Source organism: Girardinichthys multiradiatus, chromosome 8, assembly GCF_021462225.1.
Source record: "Girardinichthys multiradiatus isolate DD_20200921_A chromosome 8, DD_fGirMul_XY1, whole genome shotgun sequence".
In the NCBI taxonomy this organism is placed as follows: domain Eukaryota; kingdom Metazoa; phylum Chordata; class Actinopteri; order Cyprinodontiformes; family Goodeidae; genus Girardinichthys; species Girardinichthys multiradiatus.
Genome location: NC_061801.1, coordinates 27,592,019 through 27,611,829, shown reverse-complemented (window position 1 = coordinate 27,611,829; position 19,811 = coordinate 27,592,019). Strand labels below are relative to the sequence as shown.

The 19,811-nt window shown below is 39.9% G+C and overlaps 1 protein-coding gene across 1 annotated transcript; it reads right to left on the bottom strand.

The window, feature by feature from the left end:
- Window positions 1–933: 933 nt before the first annotated feature.
- Window positions 934–19,700, bottom strand: cercam (cerebral endothelial cell adhesion molecule). Its single transcript, XM_047372340.1, has 12 exons — window positions 19,322–19,700; window positions 16,466–16,576; window positions 13,368–13,485; window positions 13,090–13,224; window positions 12,797–13,001; window positions 12,116–12,235; window positions 11,898–11,974; window positions 11,558–11,664; window positions 11,155–11,287; window positions 10,042–10,169; window positions 7,786–7,989; window positions 934–3,614 (listed from the first exon to the last, which is right to left on the bottom strand). The coding sequence occupies exons 1-12, from the start codon at window positions 19,522–19,524 to the stop codon at window positions 3,380–3,382; spliced, it is 1,776 nt and encodes a 591-aa protein (XP_047228296.1). The 5' UTR covers window positions 19,525–19,700; the 3' UTR covers window positions 934–3,379.
- Between the last annotated feature and the right edge of the window lie 111 nt (window positions 19,701–19,811).

Below are 19,811 nucleotides of genomic sequence, written 5' to 3'. Positions count from 1 at the left end.
TCGACATCTGGTGTGAATTCTATTTTAGTCGCCCAATTAGAAATATTTAAATTGAGAAAAATGTTGATGTATTCAATACTTATTTTACTACAGTATATATGCACATATATTCATTTATGTAGTTCTGGACTCGGGCTACATGATTCCAAAACTTCAAACGAAAGGTTTCTGTCTTTAAAATATATTCCTTTCTCCAGACATATGGGGAATACAGGACATTTTTGATGAATGTAGGACACTACCAGCACCAACCAGAAATTTCTGCATCTCCACCAGTGTTCAGCCCAATGCACATTAATGGGTCTCAGGCACACGTCAAAAACTATGTCCCTGTTATACGTAATCAAACAACTGACAGCAGTGGTGACAGGTCAGCAGCTGACACTGTAAGATGCAATGCCCATTGATCCTTTTCCAACCTGTTTAATGCTAAAAATATGCAAGACTGGAGTCCAGTAATCATTCCTGTCATGGCGAGCATCAGTACAACTGGTTAAATGTTTGTTAAAGGCCCAAATTGATGTGTTTTAATTGATAAGGAACACAGCAGCATTAATGAGGATTCCCCTTTACTTTCAGGAACTGGGCCGCCTCCATAACCCCTTTTTGTCTTGTCTTTCTATTAATCATGAAAAAATATATAGTTTTATTGTCACTGTTCCATATCATCTCCACTTATCTGTGACTGCCTTTGTATATTTATAATGCAGGGATTATATTTTTCCCTTTTCCTGACTGATACCTATGTATAATGAGATCCTTTGCTACTTCTCTACAAACTGGGGCTTTACTTAAAGGATGCAAGAGAGCAAAAGTCAGGAAAATCTTACTAGGACAGCTGAGGATTATGAGATTCTTTATAACTGATTCCAAGTGGGTAAAGAAGAATGAATCAAAAGGTGAAACTGAATCAAAAGATGCTTCAAGTAAGAGTTAGTTTATGGGTGTGCACACGTATGCAATCAGTTTATTACAGCTTTTAACATTTTTTTTATAATTTTTTCCCCCAATCAAATTTGCACAAAATAAATGTCACGTTAATTACAGAAAACGTTCAGAAATAATTTATCATGGTCTTATTTTTTATATCACAAAATCCAAAACATCTTATAGTGATTGTGTAGAATTTTGAAAGCCGCTGTATCAAACAAAACAAAGCACAGGCATTTGAATAACATTGGAGTGAAGAGTCTTACTCTACGGTCAAAGTGAGTGGGTGACCTCTTCTGTTTTTGCCTATCTTTAGGTCAGTCAAATTTAAACTGAGCAGCTTATCACACAGAAGAGGAAAGAAATTAGCTATATAGGATGTACCAAAGAAAATGAAAAACTACTAGTGGGTTAAAAGAAAGACAAATAAACAACTATTAACAAAAGCCCTTGAAACTGTGCAGAAGTACCCAAAAAATTACAGCTGAAGGCAACATTTAAAGATGCAGTTAGCAGAAGCAAAAGCTGAAAGGCCTGACTGAAATCGGCCAATAAAAAGACAAGCTTGATATGTTATATGGAGGTCTGAGCATGCATGTCTGCCTCTGCAAGTGTCTCACCCATCTTTATGATGCCAACAGTCGCAAGAATCAGCCACAGACAAATTTGGTCTGATTAAGTGCAGGAGCAACTCCTCCAACCTCATTGGCTTCAACTATATTCTTCCACAAAGCAGTAAAACAAGCAGAATCCCAGAAACTGGAGACTTTAAGTCCAGTAGTTTGATATTCAATTGAAAAAGAGAAGCTGGGGAAAAATATGAATAAAGGATATTTTACCCAATACAATTATCACTATAAAATCCAATACTTTGTACTTAATGACCTATTTCACAAAATATTTTTTGTAAAAATTATGCATTTAATTAACAAAAGGCAAGTGATTATACAGCATCAGTAATCACAGTAAGTCAAGATAACTAAACTTTACAAACCCGGTATTTTTTCTGAACTCCATTCAGCAGAACAATACCTGCTACTCCTATTTGATGGTCGAAAATTGTCGCCTTCTTGTGGTAAATCGTGGTCTGTACAACATGGGTAGCTTGGCACCAAATATCAAAGATAAAATCTCGTTACTCACAACATTAACTGTTAAGTTTTCTTTAATCAAAATTTGACCTGTTTGTTATTTAAAAATGACGAAATGTTCCATTTACCCCACTTTAAAACACAGATAAAGAAAAACAGCCACATGGACAAGTTTTTGATTAACCAGTAAGGCACATCAGCAAAGACTCAATAAATTAAAACATGCATAAGCAGAAATTATCCAAACTGAAAACAGCTCATTACATGTGTTTATTAAAATAAAAGTAAAGGTTTAGTCAAACCTCATTTATGTAATTTAAATGGCTCATAAATTCTAATGTAAATGTTTTATCTACTTCCTGAACCCATATCAAAGAATTTTACCATTTAAAATACTAACCTAACACTACTAACCTCAGCATACGCCTGCTTTGTTCCATTTCAATGTGAATGTAAAACAATCTTAAATTATATTTAGATAAACTTGACGACCTTATATTTAATCAGATTTTTTATTTTACATAATTGTAACAGCTTTAATTCCAAGAAATTTTTTTTTCTTTCTAGCAGATCACATTATTCTTGAATGTATTTTATGTATGAATCTTTTTTCATCTTTGCAAATATTCGAAATGAAATAAAAACTTCAGCAATCCATGAATTCGAACTAACCATCTGCAGTTTAATTTACCTGAAAAAATGTAGGTTTAAGATAATTATCACTGAATCTATTACTTTTAAAATGCTTTGTGAGACTTTCTTAAATAACATTCAGTATGCTCGAGTAAAAACACGATATTTGATTAATACAATCTTGAGCCACTCAGAAGAGTTCTGAACCATCATATGTGTCGACGCTTTGAAACTGTTATTGCTGTGAGAATTTGAGCTTTGTAATGGGTGCAGTTCTGTCTGTCAATAGTCCCAGTGGAAGAAGAAAAATGACTACACAGATATTTTATTAAAAAAAAGGAAATATCTGAGCTCAGTTTCCCATAAATCCAGTCGCCACAGGCATACATCAGACATAAGTTTCTTTCACGCATGCCACAGAAGTAATAACTGTTATTAAAAGCTAATAAACAAACAAAAATGTTTAAAACACTGAACTGATTGAGGAAAATTTGTTGTGCAAGTTTCCGCATAACCTTTAAAGCATATTGCTACAGAGTGTCAATAAATTATCCGAAATATCATCCACCGAGTACCACACACCATTTAGAATAATCAAAACTCAAAACGTCCAACTCGTAGGACACTGAGCATGTTTGGCGCATCAAACTGAGTGGACTGAAATGAAGTCTGACATCATGTTGTCCTCTCAGCGTCCTTCTCTCTGACCTCACAGCCTCCTGGCACTAAAGTTCATCCCTGTAGGAGGCAGACAGCATCTCAGGCGGTGGCGCAGCTCCCTTCAGCGTTTTGTGGGAGCCCCTCCAATCGGTCCTTACCGTGTCATCGTCCCACAGAGTCGAAGTCTCCGTGTCGCTCACCCACGCAGGGTCGCCGGCGTAGTGACATGGCTGCACCAGAAGGGGGCGCGTGCTGAAGGCTTGCAGGTTTCTGTTGGGGAAGTGGGACTTGTAGTCCTCACTGTAAATATGAAAGGAAGGACAGACATTTGGACAGTTTTAGTGTTTTTCCAGTCATTTTTCTACAAATATTTACTCTCATATTAGCCATCAGTAAAAAAACATGTTGTGATTTAATTAGAGCTCTCTGATTCTAAATGCCATTTAGTTACTCCGAGCATGAAGGGCGAACACAAGGACCAAAGCGTGGGGTGCAGACGCTGTGTAATCTTAGTGGAGCAGTCCAGCATTTCAAATGAGCCTCTCAGAGGTTGGAGATGAAGAACAGAGAAAGTGGCCTGGCTGTATGCCAGTTCTCCACACACCATGGGGTGCTTGCATGCTGCCCAGTGCTCGTCTGGTTTGCAGATTCTGCAGGATGGAATGTATTTCGATTTCTGCAGTCACTGTCCGATGATGAGAAATGCTTTGTGATTGAGGCTTTTGGTTTATTTAGGAGCTCTGCACTATACAATACTATCAAACACAAAAGCTAACATGCTAATGGAAAAATCCGATCAAGAGAGGGCTGCTGCCAATAAACGTGCATCATGAAGAGAAAAATGTCTAGGAAGTCTAAAGTTACACATTACTTTCATTGGTTTTAAACTGAAGCTCACTGACAGGTAGCCACAGTCTTTAATCCGACTCTTTAATCTGCAGGGTGCACACAAATGAAGCTAAATCTAAAGCTCACATGACTAAATTGAAGAATGTTTTCAGCAATTACGAGACTTGTTTTTAGATTAACAAGGCTAGGGTAGAGATAGATTATACAGCACTGTTTGTTGTTTTTTTTTTGATTGAAGGCACTGAATGTCTGCATAGTTTACATAGAGGGCCTTGCAACAGCTTTCATCCTCCCTTAGCTTTTCTCACATTTTGTCACATTCCAACAACAAACATCAATACATTTGATGGGATTTTATGTAATAGACCAAAACATGGTAGAATATAATTGTGAACCTAAGGAAAAATGATACTTTGTTTTCCAATTCTAAAAAAGCTTGAATTTTAATTCAACCCTCTTTGTTCTCGTACCCCTAAATTAGAGGTCTGCAACTTTTACAGTCCAAAGAGCCATTTTTGCTCTCAGTCCAGCTAAATACAACTGGTTTAGACCCTCAAATGTTACATAACTTTTTGAAAAAAGACAAATATCCATTATATGGAATTTATTTTTAAGGAAGCACCATTTTATTTCTTTTTTAAGTTTTAAAACAAAGAAAAACAAACCTTTTGCAAAAACAGGATTGATAATTTTTTCATCTGTGGGATGTTGATATTTGCGGAACATTATGTAAAAAAGCATAAAGTTTCCAACCACACAAAACAATTTAATCTAAAAAATAATACTGGTGCTTCTAGTGTCATTAAGTTGTGGAATTTCAATGCAGTTACTCCATGAAAAAACTGAAAAACTAAGCTAAAACTTACATGGGTTATATTTATATCTAAAAACATTAGCTGGTTCTTTACGATTTTTAGCTGAAGTTATTAAGAGCCATTTTGGAACACCAAAAAGCGCCTCAGGTTGCTGACCCTAGCCCAGAATAAAAACCTAGTGCAACTAATTGCCTTCAGTACATTAGTTTATGGAGTTTTTTTGGTGTATAATTTAAACTTAGTCCAAATACAGATGTTATGTGAAGACTTCACATATTTATTGGTGAACATTAGAGAACTAACAGCATCAGGAAGTCCCAGGAACACACCAGATACAGGTCCTTCTCAAAATATTAGCATATTGTGATAAAGTTAATTATTTTCCATAATGTCATGATGAAAATTTAACATTCATATATTTTAGATTCATTGCACACTAACTGAAATATTTCAGGTCTTTTATTGTCTTAATACGGATGATTTTGGCATACAGCTCATGAAAACCCAAAATTCCTATCTCACAAAATTAGCATATTTCATCCGACCAATAAAAGAAAAGTGTTTTTAATACAAAAAACGTCAACCTTCAAATAATCATGTACAGTTATGCACTCCATACTTGGTCGGGAATCCTTTTGCAGAAATGACTGCTTCAATGCGGCGTGGCATGGAGGCAATCAGCCTGTGGCACTGCTGAGGTCTTATGGAGGCCCAGGATGCTTCGATAGCGGCCTTTAGCTCATCCAGAGTGTTGGGTCTTGAGTCTCTCAATGTTCTCTTCACAATATCCCACAGATTCTCTATGGGGTTCAGGTCAGGAGAGTTGGCAGGCCAATTGAGCACAGTGATACCATGGTCAGTAAACCATTTACCAGTGGTTTTGGCACTGTGAGCAGGTGCCAGGTCGTGCTGAAAAATGAAATCTTCATCTCCATAAAGCTTTTCAGCAGATGGAAGCATGAAGTGCTCCAAAATCTCCTGATAGCTAGCTGCATTGACCCTGCCCTTGATAAAACACAGTGGACCAACACCAGCAGCTGACATGGCACCCCAGACCATCACTGACTGTGGGTACTTGACACTGGACTTCTGGCATTTTGGCATTTCCTTCTCCCCAGTCTTCCTCCAGACTCTGGCACCTTGATTTCCGAATGACATGCAGAATTTGCTTTCATCCGAAAAAAGTACTTTGGACCACTGAGCAACAGTCCAGTGCTGCTTCTCTGTAGCCCAGGTCAGGCGCTTCTGCCGCTGTTTCTGGTTCAAAGGTGGCTTGACCTGGGGAATGCGGCACCTGTAGCCCATTTCCTGCACACGCCTGTGCACGGTGGCTCTGGATGTTTCTACTCCAGACTCAGTCCACTGCTTCCGCAGGTCCCCCAAGGTCTGGAATCGGCCCTTCTCCACAATCTTCCTCAGGGTCCGGTCACCTCTTCTTGTTGTGCAGCGTTTTCTGCCACACTTTTTCCTTCCCACAGACTTCCCACTGAGGTGCCTTGATACAGCACTCTGGGAACAGCCTATTCGTTCAGAAATTTCTTTCTGTGTCTTACCCTCTTGCTTGAGGGTGTCAATAGTGGCCTTCTGGACAGCAGTCAGGTCGGCAGTCTTACCCATGATTGGGTTTTGAGTGATGAACCAGGCTGGGAGTTTTAAAGGCCTCAGGAATCTTTTGCAGGTGTTTAGAGTTAACTTGTTGATTCAGATGATTAGGTTCATAGCTCGTTTAGAGACCCTTTTAATGATATGCTAATTTTGTGAGATATAAATTTAGGGTTTTCATGAGCCCGTGTGCCAAAATAATCCGTATTAAGACAATAAAAGACCTAAAATATTTCAGTTAGTGTGCAATGAATCTAAAATATATGAATGTTAAATTTTCATCATGACATTATGGAAAATAATTAACTTTATCACAATATGCTAATATTTTGAGAAGGACCTGTAGTTTACAGACGCATCTAAACTGGCTGTGCTTTAGCTACTTTGCAAAAAGAAATGAGCAAAGATGTGCAAAGAAGGCAGAGATGTACCTCAAAAGACTTGCAGCTGTAACTGTGGAGAAAGGTGGTTCTAAGGGTGGTGGGTGCTGCATACAAATCAACACCACACTTCTCATGTCGAGGCAGGAATCGAGACTCATCAGACAAGGCAACGTTTTTCCAATCTTCCATTGTCTAATTTTGGTGAGCCTGTCCAAATTGTAGCCTCAGTTTCCTGTTCTTAGCTGACAGAAGTGGAACCCGTTGTGGTCTTCTGCTGCTGTAGCCCATCTGCCTCAAGGTTCGACGTGTTGTGCATTCAGAGATGCTCTTCAGCATGCCTCGGTTGTAATGAGTGGTTATTTGAGTTACTGTTGCCCTTCTATCAGCTTGAACCAGTCTGGCCATTCTCCTCTGACCTCTGGCATCAACAAGGCATTTGCGCCAATAGAACTGCCGCTCACAGGATATTTTCTCTTTTTCGGACCATTCTCTGTAAACCCTAGAGATGGTAGTGCATGAAAATACAGGTAGATCAGCAGTTTCTTAGTATTCAGACCAGCCCGTCTGGCACCAACAGCCTTGCCACGTTCAAACTCCCTTGAATCACCTTTCTTCCCCATTCTGATGCTCAGTTTGAACTGCAGCATACCGTCTTGACCATGTCTACATGGCTAAATGCATTGAGTTGCTGCCATGTGATTGGCTGATTAGAAATTTGTGTTAACGAGCAGTTGGGCAGGTGTATCTAATAAAGTGGCCGGTGAGTATAGGACTGATGTATTAAAATAAAACATCACCTAAAAAACAGTACAATGTACTTACTTGGGATGTTTGTCATACATGATGGGGAGGAATTCATCGATGGGGAGCATCTTAGAAAGCGGCTCGGCATTGAGCAGTTTTTGGGCTCCCTGCTGAGAGATGGCATAGGACAGAGTCCAGTACGAATAGTCAGCCTCCACCAGGTTCCGAATGTTCTCCACTGCCTCCTCCTTTCCAGGATTTACTTGCTTCCTGCCGAGGTATCTGTGGAAGTACTAAGAAATAAATAACCTAGAAAGGAAAATAACTCTGGGAAAACAAGTTTTAAATGATCTGTTTCCAGTTGCTATTTATTTTTTTAATTTTTTTTAGCTTACGTTTAAATTGTGTCTAACCAGCACAATAAAAAAAGTTGGTACTGAACCAGCCTCCTGCTAACAGACACTTTCAAACCACTTTGATTCCAGGTCTGAAGTTTTATTTTAAGTCCAATGCTCTTGGTGTGATTTGAATATAAAAAAAGCTGTTTTGTGTTGAATTGAAGCCGCAGTCAGAGACACAGGAAGGAATTTACACTCCAAAAACTTTCAGCCTACTTCACATAGTCGAATAACTTTCTATGTAGTATTTTAACACCTTTGTCCACTTTTTAATACACTGCTCAAAAAAATAAAGGGAACACTCACATAACACATCCTAGATCTGAATGAATGAAATATTCTCATTGAATACTTTGTTCTGTACAAAGTTGAATGTGCTGACAACAAAATCACACAAAAATCATCAATGGAAATCAAATTTATTAACCAATGGAGGCCTGGATTTGGAGTCACACACAAAATGAAAGTGGAAAAACACACTACAGGCTGATCCAACTTTGATGTAATGTCCTTAAAACAAGTCAAAATGAGGCTCAGTATTGTGTGTGGCCTCCACGTGCCTCTATGACCTCCCTACAACACCTGGACATGCTCCTGATGAGACGGTGGATGGTCTCCTCAGGGATCTCCTCCCAGACCTGGAGTAAAGCATCTGCCAACTCCTGGACAGTCTGTGGTGCAACGTGACGTTGGTGGATGGAGCGAGACATGATGTCCCAGATGTGCTCAATCAGATTCAGGTCTGGGGAACGGGCGGTCCAGTCCATAGCTTCAATGTCTTCATCTTGCAGGAACTGCTGACACACTCCAGCCACATGAGGTCTAGCATTGTCCTGCATTAGGAGGAACCCAGAGCCGACCACACTAGCATATGGTCTCACAAGGGGTCTGAGGATCTCATCTCGGTACCTAATGGCAGTCAGGCTACCTCTGGCGAGCACATGGAGGGCCGTGCAGCCCTCCAAAGAAATGCCACCCCACACCATTACTGACCCACTGCCAAACCGGTCATGCTGAAGGATGTTGCAGGCAGCAGATCGCTCTCCACTGTGTCTCCAGACTCTGTTACGTCTGTCACATGTGCTCAGTGTGAACCTGCTTTCATCTGTGAAGAGCACAGGGCACCAGTGGTGAATTTGCCAATCCTGGTGTTCTCTGGCAAACGTCAAGCGTCCTGCAAGGTGTTGGGCTGTGACCACAACCCCCATTTGTGGGGCCCTCATACCATCCTCGTGGAGTCGGTTTCTAACCGTTTGTGCAGACACATGCACATTTGTGGCCTGCTGGAGGTCATTTTGCAGGGCTCTGGCAGTGCTCCTCCTGTTCCTCCTTGCACAAAGGCGGAGGTAGTGGTCCTGCTGCTGGGTTGTTGCCCTCCTACGGCCTCCTCCACGTCTCCTGTTGTACTGGCCTGTCTCCTGGTAGCGCCTCCAGGCTCTGGACACTACGCTGACAGACACAGCAAACCTTCTTGCTACAGCTCGCATTGATGTGCCATCCTGGATGAGCTGCACTACCTGAGCCACTTGTGTGGGTTGTAAAGTCCGTCTCATGCTACCACGAGTGTTAAAGCACCACCAACATTCAAAAGTGACCAAAACATCAGCCAGAAAGCATAGGTACTGAGAAGTGGTCTGTGGTTCCCACCTGCAGAACCACTCCTTTATTGAGTGTGTCTTGCTAATCGCCAAAGATTTCCCCTGTTGTCTATTCCATTTGTACAACAGCTGTGAAATTAATTGTCAATCAGTGTTGCTTCCTAAGTGGACAGTTTGATTTCACAGATGTTTGATTTACTTGGAGTTATATTGTGTTGTTTAAGTGTTCCCTTTATTTTTTGGGGCAGTGTACATTTCCACAATTGCATTTATTACATCACCTTCACTCCTTCCGCCCCTTACCAACACAAAAACCAAGGCAGGAATAAATTTCTCACATTATGTCCCAGTCCAGCTTCACTTTCTCCACCTCCTCCATGAGCCTGAGAAATCTTCGCTTGAAGTTTGGCTCGAAGCGAACGTCATCCTCAAAGATCAGGGCTTTATCCATTTGGATGTCCACAACCTAAAGAAAAAGGCAAAAACTGTTTCTGAAAAATATTCATCTCAGTGTAAAAACAACATGTTACAATGGCCAGAATAGCAAGCAGGGATAAATCTTTTTTTAGGAGAAAAAACATTTATTAGGTACACCTGTTTATTTGATGTAAGCACAAATATTGAATCAACCATTCACATTTCAGTAACTCAATACACTTAGACATCTAGATTTGATGAAGAAGATTTTCCGACATTTAATCTGAGAATCCGATTGGAGAGCATAGGGGATTTCAGTGACTGAATTTGGCCTGAGTGTTGGTGTCATACAGGCCTGTCTGGGTACACCAGAAACTTCTGATGTACTGGGATTTTTACATAACCATCTCTCAGCTTAACAGAGAACGGTCTAAAAAAGAAACTGAGACTAAGATTCAGACAGGTTTTCCAAATTTGGACAATAACATGTTGAAAAAACCTAGCCTAGCCTGATGAGTCTCAATTTCAGCTGCAACATTCAAACTGTAGGGTCAACCAAGCATTGTTTAAACACAACATGTCTGAGTATTGTTGCTGACCACGTCCATCCCTTTATGACCACGCTGTGCCCATCCTCTAATGGCCACATCCAGCAAAGAAAATGCACCATGTCATAAAGTTAAAACCATCTTGAACAGGTTTGCTTAAATATGACAGTGAGCCTTGATTTGATGAAGAACATTTTTTGTACTCCAGTGGCCTTCAGAGTCACAGGATCTCAATACAGTAAAAAACCTTTGGGTTGCTGATGTTTAGTGGATAAATCTGAATGATGGTTTTATGATGTTTTTATGGCAATAAGTTTTTATGGCAATAAGTTTTTATGGCAATAAGTATATTTTTAATCACTCCTCTAAAAACATTTGGAGAAAGGCAGACAAATCTGCAAAAACATTTTGATGAAAATAACACTTTATTTAGTGTTTTAATATTTTAAGATGTGGGCCCAGGTTGGGAATGGCGAGTTCTCTCACCTCCTTCCAGATGTAATAGTGGCTGAGGAAGCAGCCCACCTCTCCCTTGGTGAGGGTGCGCCCAGAGAACGGGTCGTAGTATCCTGGCAGCAGGTCGACACCCAGGAGTTTAATGTCGCTGCTGTTCAGTGCACTGCAGGCACACACGGCAAGAAACAGATTTAAAAAAAATGCATGAAAATAAACTGGTTTTAAAACTAAAAACAGCAGATTTATTCTTTGTCACATGAAGAGCTGTTAATGCAGCACCTAAATCCCTTACTGAATGGTGTTACTACAAACCATTCAAATGCTGACATTCTATAGTCTTTTCCTTCTTAGGTTTGTTTTCTACTTGATGATCGAGACACTTAAGGAACTACATCAATGGATATCTGCCTGGAGCTTTTGAGAGTGTGCTTACTTTCCATCCACAGCGTCTACAACTTTGACGTCAACCTCCAGCTCGTTCAGGGAGTACAACATTCTGTCCCTACGGTCAGGCCGGCGTCGCAGGTTAATCAGATAGATCTGCAGACAGATTGCAGCTTACACACATGCTGTGGAAGGACTGAAAGCTTTTAAACTTTGTGCATATAAAGACTTCTTCCCAGTAACTACACAATTAGAGTTTACTTTCCTTCATGCTGTCATCATTGCATCTTTTTTATTTTTATTTTCGTAATAAAAGCAAGAAATAAATAAGGTTTACAGATGTTTCTCTCTGAACAGAAAAAAAGCCCTTGTAATCACAAAGCTCTCACCTCATCAAATCCCATCAGATCTCTCTGCTTTGGGAACATGTGAATGTATCGAGAGGGATACATGCCGGGCCCACCAACTTGAAAACAGAGACCACATTTGAGTTTAAAGAGGAAAAGCAGAAAAACAGCAAAAACAATGCAGGTGTGATTGATAAGAAAGGTTTCAGTGATGTAAAGCATTTATCAAACGGTTTACAGTCTGATGCTTCGTTTCTTACTCAGTGACTCCAGGTGGACGTGGACAAAGTTGAGACGATCATCCTCCAGCGTGAAATGAGGTTTGGCCGGAACGTTTAGGTAGCCATAGCGCTCCTTGTTGCACACATACATCTGTACCGCTACACAAGTAAAAGTCCACATAAAGAAATTTATTATGGGCTTAAAATCTTTTATCTTTGGTAAAGGAGTATTTACATCATAAGTGGAGAAAGTGTTTAGGAATTAGAACCTATTTGCTAAGAAAAGCCTTTTTTTCTTTCCTGCTTATCTGTAATTTAAGAAAGGACAACAATCTTCGAAGAAAAGATTTCTACCCTAAACCCTAAATTTCCCCGGACCTGTTTGTTGGTTGTGTGTGACCATTTGGTCTTCTGCTATGGAAATTCCCACATTATCATAAAACGTTTATCCAGCTCCTTAATTTGTTTGTCTGCATCATGCCCTTGCAGCCTAACAGCTGCAGTGAATGTATTATAGACAGCAGCTTCTTCTAGATTCCAAAATCCACCCTAGGATGTTTACCTTGTGGGAACGTTCTCCAACTAAATGTGTGTCTTTTGAAACTTGGTCGTAAAAGACTGTAATTCTCAAACCGAACTTCTAAGAATCCAGAACAGCATTTTACTACTGTTTTGGTAAGCAGCCAAAATAAACATTTTGTCTGTATTCATGTGACAAACCTGCAGCACGGCAGGAGAAGGCAAAAACAATGATGTCGTCATAGGGCCATGAGTAGTCTTCATGAGGAGGATAGAAAGCCAGTTTCCTCATGCCTTCCTTCCTCAGATCCAGCAGCAGGGTGCTGTGGACCATCGGCACGGGGAAGCAGCCGTGTCTGTGGCGGTAACGTGTTGGGAAGTACTCTGCTGTTCGGCGATAATAGCCCTAAAAATACACAAATATCTACAGTGAAAATGAGCATCAAACATGACTTTTTACATCATGTCTACCACTAGAAATGCTTTTTCCTCACCTGCGGAGTGATGCCGCACCAAAAGTTGGAGTACGCTCCCTGGGAGTCTAACATGGGGGCAATGACTGACTTGTTCTCTGCAATCAGCAGGTTGAGGGCTTCTGGGTTGGTGAGGATGTTGTCTGTGTCAGCATACTGACAGATAAGACACAGAGAAGAAAGTGGTGAATTAAACAAAGTTGTATTGGGTTAAGAATTAGTTGCAAGGGAACTAAAATGCAGCATGACAAATTAAGAGAAACCAATATCTTAAGCAGAAAAACTGATGATTAATGTACCAGTATGTAGTCAGCCCAGCGTTTTCTGGCAAAATTAAGAGCTGCCTGCTTCAGCTTCATCACATACTCATATCTGCTGTTGGGCCAGTGCTTTGGACCCAGTTCCCCTGCATAAGACCTGGAAAAGAGACAGATGTCATCACAGGACATATTTCCATTTTAGACTCTCAGGTAAGTGGTGATGCACAAGCTGGAAACGACTAAGTCTAAGCCTTCGAGTCTATAACTGAGTTAGATTGAGTGATCCTGATAGCTACATGCATTTCCAATAAAAACCAAATCTTACAGGACGTAATACAAAACCTGACCTTTAACAACCCCCGTTTTAATAAGATTGAACAAAGAAAATGCAGCTTACGGTCAGTTTTTCCTCTAGACACAAAGACTTGTTTTGTTTTCTTAACAGATCAAGAGCTTGAATCACATAATAATTTGGGGCTTTTAATAACAGAATAACACATATGAAAAGTGTTTTGTAAAACAAATGGCTTCAAGTAAAAAAAAAAAAATGAGGTGCATAAATTAGGTCTATTGAGGATCCTTTTCTACACAGGGTGCAATTCATTGACACATGTTCAAATACATATACACACAACCCCACAAATATGAGGTGAAATGTATCTTAGAGAGGTGCACTTTGAGTCAATGCTCTTTATAAACCATTAACAAGCTCCTAGCATCATATTTCTCATTTGTTTATGGCAGAAATGCTATAATTTCTTCAAGATTGGCTTGTTTCCTGACATCGACCTGGCTTTTAAGCATATTCAACAAACATTCAAAACGATTTAGGTCAGGGCCATTCCAGAGGTTTAATGTTGTTGCTTTATCCATGCTGCACTGTTGCCTTGCAGCAAGAAGGTCCTGGGTTTGATTCCTGGCTGGGGGTCTTTCTGCATGGAGTTAGGTTAATTGGTCTCTCTAAATTGCCCTTAGGTGTATGAATGAGTGTGTGAATGATTGTGTGTCTGTTGCCCTGCGATGGACTGGTGACCTGTCCAGGGTGTGCCCCGCCTCCTGCCCGTAGACTGCTGGAGATGGGTAACAGCTTCCCCGCAACCCACTATGGAATAAGCGGTAGAAAATGACTGACTGACTGCTTTATCCATCCCAAGACCATGGTGGAGTGTTTGAGGGATCTTTGTCCTGTTGGAACTCCCAACAGTGTCAAAGTTTAAACCATCCAACCCAAATGTTCACCCTCAGATGAAAGAAAATTCGTCTGAATGATCAGGAACAACCCAACATTTAAGGTAATTATAAACTGGAAGATGCTGGAGCACCAGTGTCACTTTGCACTGTGAAACAAATTATGTAACCATAACCATGGGTGCTGACTAAGATATAAGCCTTCAAGCACAAATTTTATTTGCAACTGTCCACATGGACAAGCCATACATCTTCTGGAGAAAAACTTTATGATAAGATGAGAAGAAGATTGAGATGTGGTCACAGTGAGAACTAGTATGTTTGTAGGAGTCAAGGTAAAGCTTTCAAACCTAAGAACATTGTACCAAAGGTCAGGAACGCCAGCAGTACCATCATGCTGAGGGTCTGTTTGTCTGAAAGTGGTACTGGTGCACTTCACAAAGTGGATGAATAATATAGGCTGCCACAGAACTGTGATACAAATATCACAGCAATGATCCAATTATAAAATCAGTTATTCATGTGCTTTGCAGATGTTTTAGTCACCTCAGGATGCTTCAATCCGAGAGTAAAACTGAGGATATGACATAATTTCTGGATGAATTAGGCTAATAATTATCTAACCACATGGGGGCAGTCAGAGAATGCAAAATTAACTCCCAGATAGTAAATATATTTTTTTAATTATCAGAAAAATAACATGAAACTGTGAGGTCACAGCAGAAGTAACGTGCCCAGTCCTGACGCAGATGAACACTGAATCCGAAACCACTGATCTTAATACCAATGCACCATTAAGAACAGATGTTTCGCTATTTAGATGTGATGTGCCACGCATCCCATTTGTTTACTCATGTTTGCACATTTGTTTTTCATTATGCAAGCATGCATGCCAATGCAGAAAACTGTAGGACAGCAGCGTTAAAAATCACGGAAATGTTGTATGATAATGAATTATGATCATTTCAACCTTTAAAAGGAACACAGCAAATGCATCTTTAAAAAATCCCAAATTACCATGACATCCATACTCAGGATGGGTGTATGTAAACCTCTGAACTGTAAGCTGGTGTGTGCATGGCATTTAAAGAAGGTGAAAACCATGTGGATTCCTGCCTTGTGTTATGTTTAGAGCATGAAATCAATTGCAGAAGAAACAAACCAGTTTTATGTCTGGAACAGATCAGTAGAGTTTAGTCAGTCTGAAGAACTGACTGTATGTCTTGAGTTATCCCTCACTTCTCTGCATTTTGTCCCCCCGAGACCCAGACCTTCTTGTGTCTTGAACAGCAACTTTATTCCATTCATTTTAGGTCCAGCCAGGTATGTGCTACTTTCAGAGGTCTGTTGATTTTGTTTGTTTGGCCACTTTAACCTGATGTCATCATTCAAATATGTAACAAAGATTGTAAAGGCATTATCATTTAGTTGATCCATCTTCTCAAGTATGTCTGGCTTGTTTTCTTAACAGATTATACAATCAGAGCAAAAAAAAATAAATTCTTCAGACAATATTTAGTTCAAGGACTGGGCTAAAAATGATCAGAAAAACTAGAAACTGATCAGAGAAAAACGTTGAAAGACCTTCAGCAGGCCTTAATAAACCTTCCCAGGACCCAAAATAAAACAGAAAAAAGTTTGGCTTCTTGGAAACTAAATTACTTCATTGAATGCTGCTTTTCATTAATATAGAGTCATCTGCACAGAGCAACATGTACAGACGTGCAGAAACATGCAAAGGGAAAATTGTTTTTTATTTAAGATTACAGCATGACAAACAAATCAACCTCAAAACTAGTGAAGAAAAAAACACTCTTAAGATTAAAATTTAAATGACATCTGGTCAGAAATTTTCTTTTCTGTTCCTTCACTCATTCACACCCAACCAGCTGTGATCAGTAGATCACAGCCTTGCAGAAAGTTTAGCATACTGATAAATCTGGACTTACATAGGCTGCTCCATCGGTCTCCACTCAACATAATGGTAAAATCTCTGCATGACAGTCAGCCACTCTCTCAGCATGGCTGTGGTGTTGTCTGAGTTGTGATCTGTGGCCGCCCTGAGAGGAGCAAAGAGAAATCAGGATCTGAAGAGGATTTTAAGAATGTATGAAGATCAGATCAGAGGTCACATCTGTTATAAACTATAAAATACTACGACACTCCACCACCTCTGGGCAGAGGAGCAAATAGAAACCATTAATAAATGGGCTGTTTTGTCAGCAGTGACCCTTAGTGAGGGGAAAGAATTATAGCAAAAACTCTACATTATAAATAATACACCCAATCAATTTAATTTGGTAGAGCTTATCTGCTGCATTAAAACATTTTTATGAGACTCCCACAATTTAGAATATTTCAAACTTTGTTTTATACCTGAAAGATTATGCTCCTGTTTGGTTATTTTACTAATAACCAATTTTACCTTAATTTTTAAAGTTGAAAATATTTTTTCAATTTCAAAATATTGGGCTTCTTACAGTTTTTTATCAAAGTACATCTAGATTTGAAAAGGTTACAGGAGAACAAAACAGTCAAACGTCCAACTGCTTAAAGTTCTTTAAAGGTAACTTTCCAGAGAGATTTGAGGTTTCTCCTTGCAACTTGCTGGCCCTCCCCCACCTGTAGTTGCACACTGCTAGTCAGCTGACAGAAAGATGGCTATTAAAGTATTTCATCACTTACAAGAAAGACAATTGTGGATGTTTGGAGATATTTCCAGTTAGACATTGAGTGGAAACTAAATGAGTGCCACCTATAACTATTATTAAAGTAAAACTGTTTTAAAACTACTGATGGTAAGCTACCTGAGCAGATAACCCTGCTAATAACATGCTAATGTCAGCTTGTTAGACTTGTGTTGCTCTGTCAAAAGCAGAGCAGCAAAAGGGTTTAATACTATGCACAATAGAAACTTAAAAGCTACAGCTATATATTGTATCATATAGATTTAGTCAATGAAAGTTCAAATGCAATACAATTTTTAGATATTACAGTATTATAACTGTAATAATCAATTTTTCATATCATTTTAGCAGCAACTGGAATAACCGTGATGCCTTTGATTAAATAGAAACAATTAGACAATTTTTGTGACATTTATATGATTGAGTTAATACAGCAATACAGAAAAACATTGGTGTTTTTAGTTAAAGCCCAATGTCCAAACATTCACTCATTCTGTTGGGATTTTATGTGATAGATAAACAACTCCTAACTGTGAACCCCAAAAATGCGAGACTCCTTTTAAAAAATATATATATATCATATTGAATGTGGAGTGTCTGTGAACATCAGTTTTTGAGTTTTGCCACAGATCCTTATTTGAATTTAGGTCTGGACTTTGACTGGGCCGTTCTAACATTCAAGTATGCTTTTATCTAAACCAGGGGTGTCTAGCTCCAGTTCTAAGGGGCTACTATTCAGCTATTTTGGTTGCATTCCTGCTTCAACGCCCCTGAATCAAAAATGGCTCAAAACCAGGCCCCTTCAGAACTTGATGACCTGGTAAGGTGGTAGTTTGGCCATTTTTGATTAAAGTGGAGCAGAGATGCATCCAAAAGTTGTTGGACAGTAGGTCTTCATGACTGGAGGTGGAGACCCCTGAGCTAAACCATCCAATTGTTGCTTTGCTGTGTGTTTAGAGTTGTTGTCCTGCTGGAACATTAAATTTTCAAGTCTTTTCAGCCTCGGAGGAGGTTTTCTTCCAGGTTTGTCCTGTGTTAAGCTCAACCCAGCTTCCCATCAGCTCTGAAACGTTTTCTTGTCCTTGCTGAAGAAAATGCTCCTCACAACATGATGCTGACACTTTTTTCAACATGGAAACCCTATACTCAGGGTTACATGCAGGGTTAGTTTTCAATTACACCAAGCAATTTGCATAGAGACCAAAAAAGTTTGGTCTTATCTGACAGAGCCACTTCTTCCATGTTTGATTTCTCTTCCACATGGCTTGTGGCAAAGCACAAACAGGAAGGCTTTATTTCCACAGTGACTTTCTTCTTGCAATTCTTCCCTAAATGCTTGCAGAGTGTTTTGAGGAATCCATAACTAAAAGTGATCCTGCAGACAGGTTCTGTAAACTGAGCTCTGCATCTCCTCCAAAGTTACCATGGGCCTCTTGCCTGCTTCTATGATTCCTGCTCACCTTCCCAGCCTGTCAGTTTAGATAGACATCCGTCTCTTGATAGTTTTAAAGTTTAAGGCATTCACAGAACAGCCACATTCATGCTAAGATTACATTACACACAGGTGGGCTTTATTTACTAATTACCTGACTTCTAAATGCAATTGGTTGCACTGAAAATTAGTACAAATGCATGCCGCACTTTTCAGACGTTTTTCTTTTTCTTTTCTGTAAGAAGATTAGAAGAAAAAAAAAATGCATCCTACGTCTTCTATTTCACAGTCATGCAGTACTTTGTGCTGGTGGGTTACAGAAAGACCCAATAAATTGATTAAAGTTTGTGGTTGTAACGTGACAAAACGTGATGAACTTTTTCAACCGCTTTACTTGCATCACAATTAGTTTTTACACAGAGCAATTTAAATTTTTCTCCAAATACCACACCCAAATGTAGCTACTTATAGTGGATTATTCTAAGCCTACGGAACAGACCAGAGCAAAACATTTTAAACCATCCCCAGACATCAGGAACTGAATGCAGTCGTTGGCTGGGAGAAGGGCTCAGAGGGGAAACAGGGCTGCTCCTTTCCGCAACTCATTTAAATGCTTTTGACCTTTCGAAGGGGTTTAAAACGCTGATTCCTGACCCAACCGGGGGCAGAGCATGCAGGAAACCCACCACACCGAGATGCGGTCTTTGGGGTAGTTGAGCCTCTCCAGAGCTCCGAGGTAGTACGGCACGGAATGAGCGGCGTTCCGGGCTATGATCGCGATCACCACGGTGGGAGGCTGCATCTTCGACTCCTCCGGGAACTTTTCTTCAGCAAAGTAACACTCAGCCCGGAAAATCAGAGCTGCTGAGACTAAAACCCGAAGTAACATGGTGGAGGATGTGGTGAAGAGAAAAATGCTGCTTCACTTTTCGGGCAGCACGTAGACTGTTGTACGCGTCAGCAGTTCAAGAAAAAGAGGGCTTTCCCAAATTATCAGCCAACTACTTCTTCCCATTTCTGGGTGAAGTCATGCAAACGCGGCTGAGAGAGGGCTCACAACTTCCGCTGTAAGGAAGAGTCTAACAATCTAACAAAGCTTTAAAGGCGTCATGCTCTGGCCAGACTCCCCACACCTCAAAATAAACATAGGTAGACATTAGCTCTTTATTTCCTGTA